The 460-nt window shown below is 59.6% G+C and overlaps 1 protein-coding gene across 2 annotated transcripts in view; it reads left to right on the plus strand.

The window, feature by feature from the left end:
- Window positions 1-340, plus strand: part of PHKG1 (phosphorylase kinase, gamma 1 (muscle)) — a 5,221-nt gene extending 4,881 nt beyond the window's left edge. For both annotated transcript variants that reach the window (XM_010140313.1, XM_010140315.1), the window contains exon 10: window positions 41-340. In XM_010140313.1, coding sequence (XP_010138615.1) covers window positions 41-292 — 252 coding nt within the window. In that variant the 3' untranslated portion in view covers window positions 293-340. The remainder of the gene's footprint in view (window positions 1-40) is intronic.
- Window positions 341-460: the final 120 nt, after the last annotated feature.

Genomic DNA, 460 nt, shown 5'->3' on the forward strand with positions numbered 1-460 from the left:
TTGGCCGTGAATTCCAGCTTGTTCCCCGCCCCTGCTGCAGGTGATCGGCCTGACAGTGCTGGCGTCGGTCCGGATTTACTACCAGTACCGGCTGGTCAAGTCGGTCACCAGGGAGCTGGTGGTGCGGGACCCATACGCCCTGAAGCCTGTCCGCAAGCTGATCGACGCCTGCGCCTTCAGGACCTACCGGCACTGGGTGAAGAAGGGGGAGGCGCAGAACAGAGCTGCCCTCTTCGAGAACACCTGCAAGGCCATTTTGCTGACCCTGGCAGCCGAGGAAGGGCTGTTCTGATCGCTGCTGCGTAAGCCGATGAGTTTGCTCAGTCGAGGCGAGTAAAATCGTTGAAAAACAACCGGTGGTTTCTTTTGCTTTTCCTTAGGGCTCCAGCTGGCCTCGGGCTGGCTGCAAATGCAAACCCAGGGAACGCTGTCATTTTCGCCTGGGGGATGTGTCAGGCGC

This window comes from Buceros rhinoceros, unplaced genomic scaffold (genome assembly GCF_000710305.1).
Source record: "Buceros rhinoceros silvestris isolate BGI_N320 unplaced genomic scaffold, ASM71030v1 scaffold22417, whole genome shotgun sequence".
Classification (NCBI taxonomy): Eukaryota; Metazoa; Chordata; class Aves; order Bucerotiformes; family Bucerotidae; genus Buceros; species Buceros rhinoceros.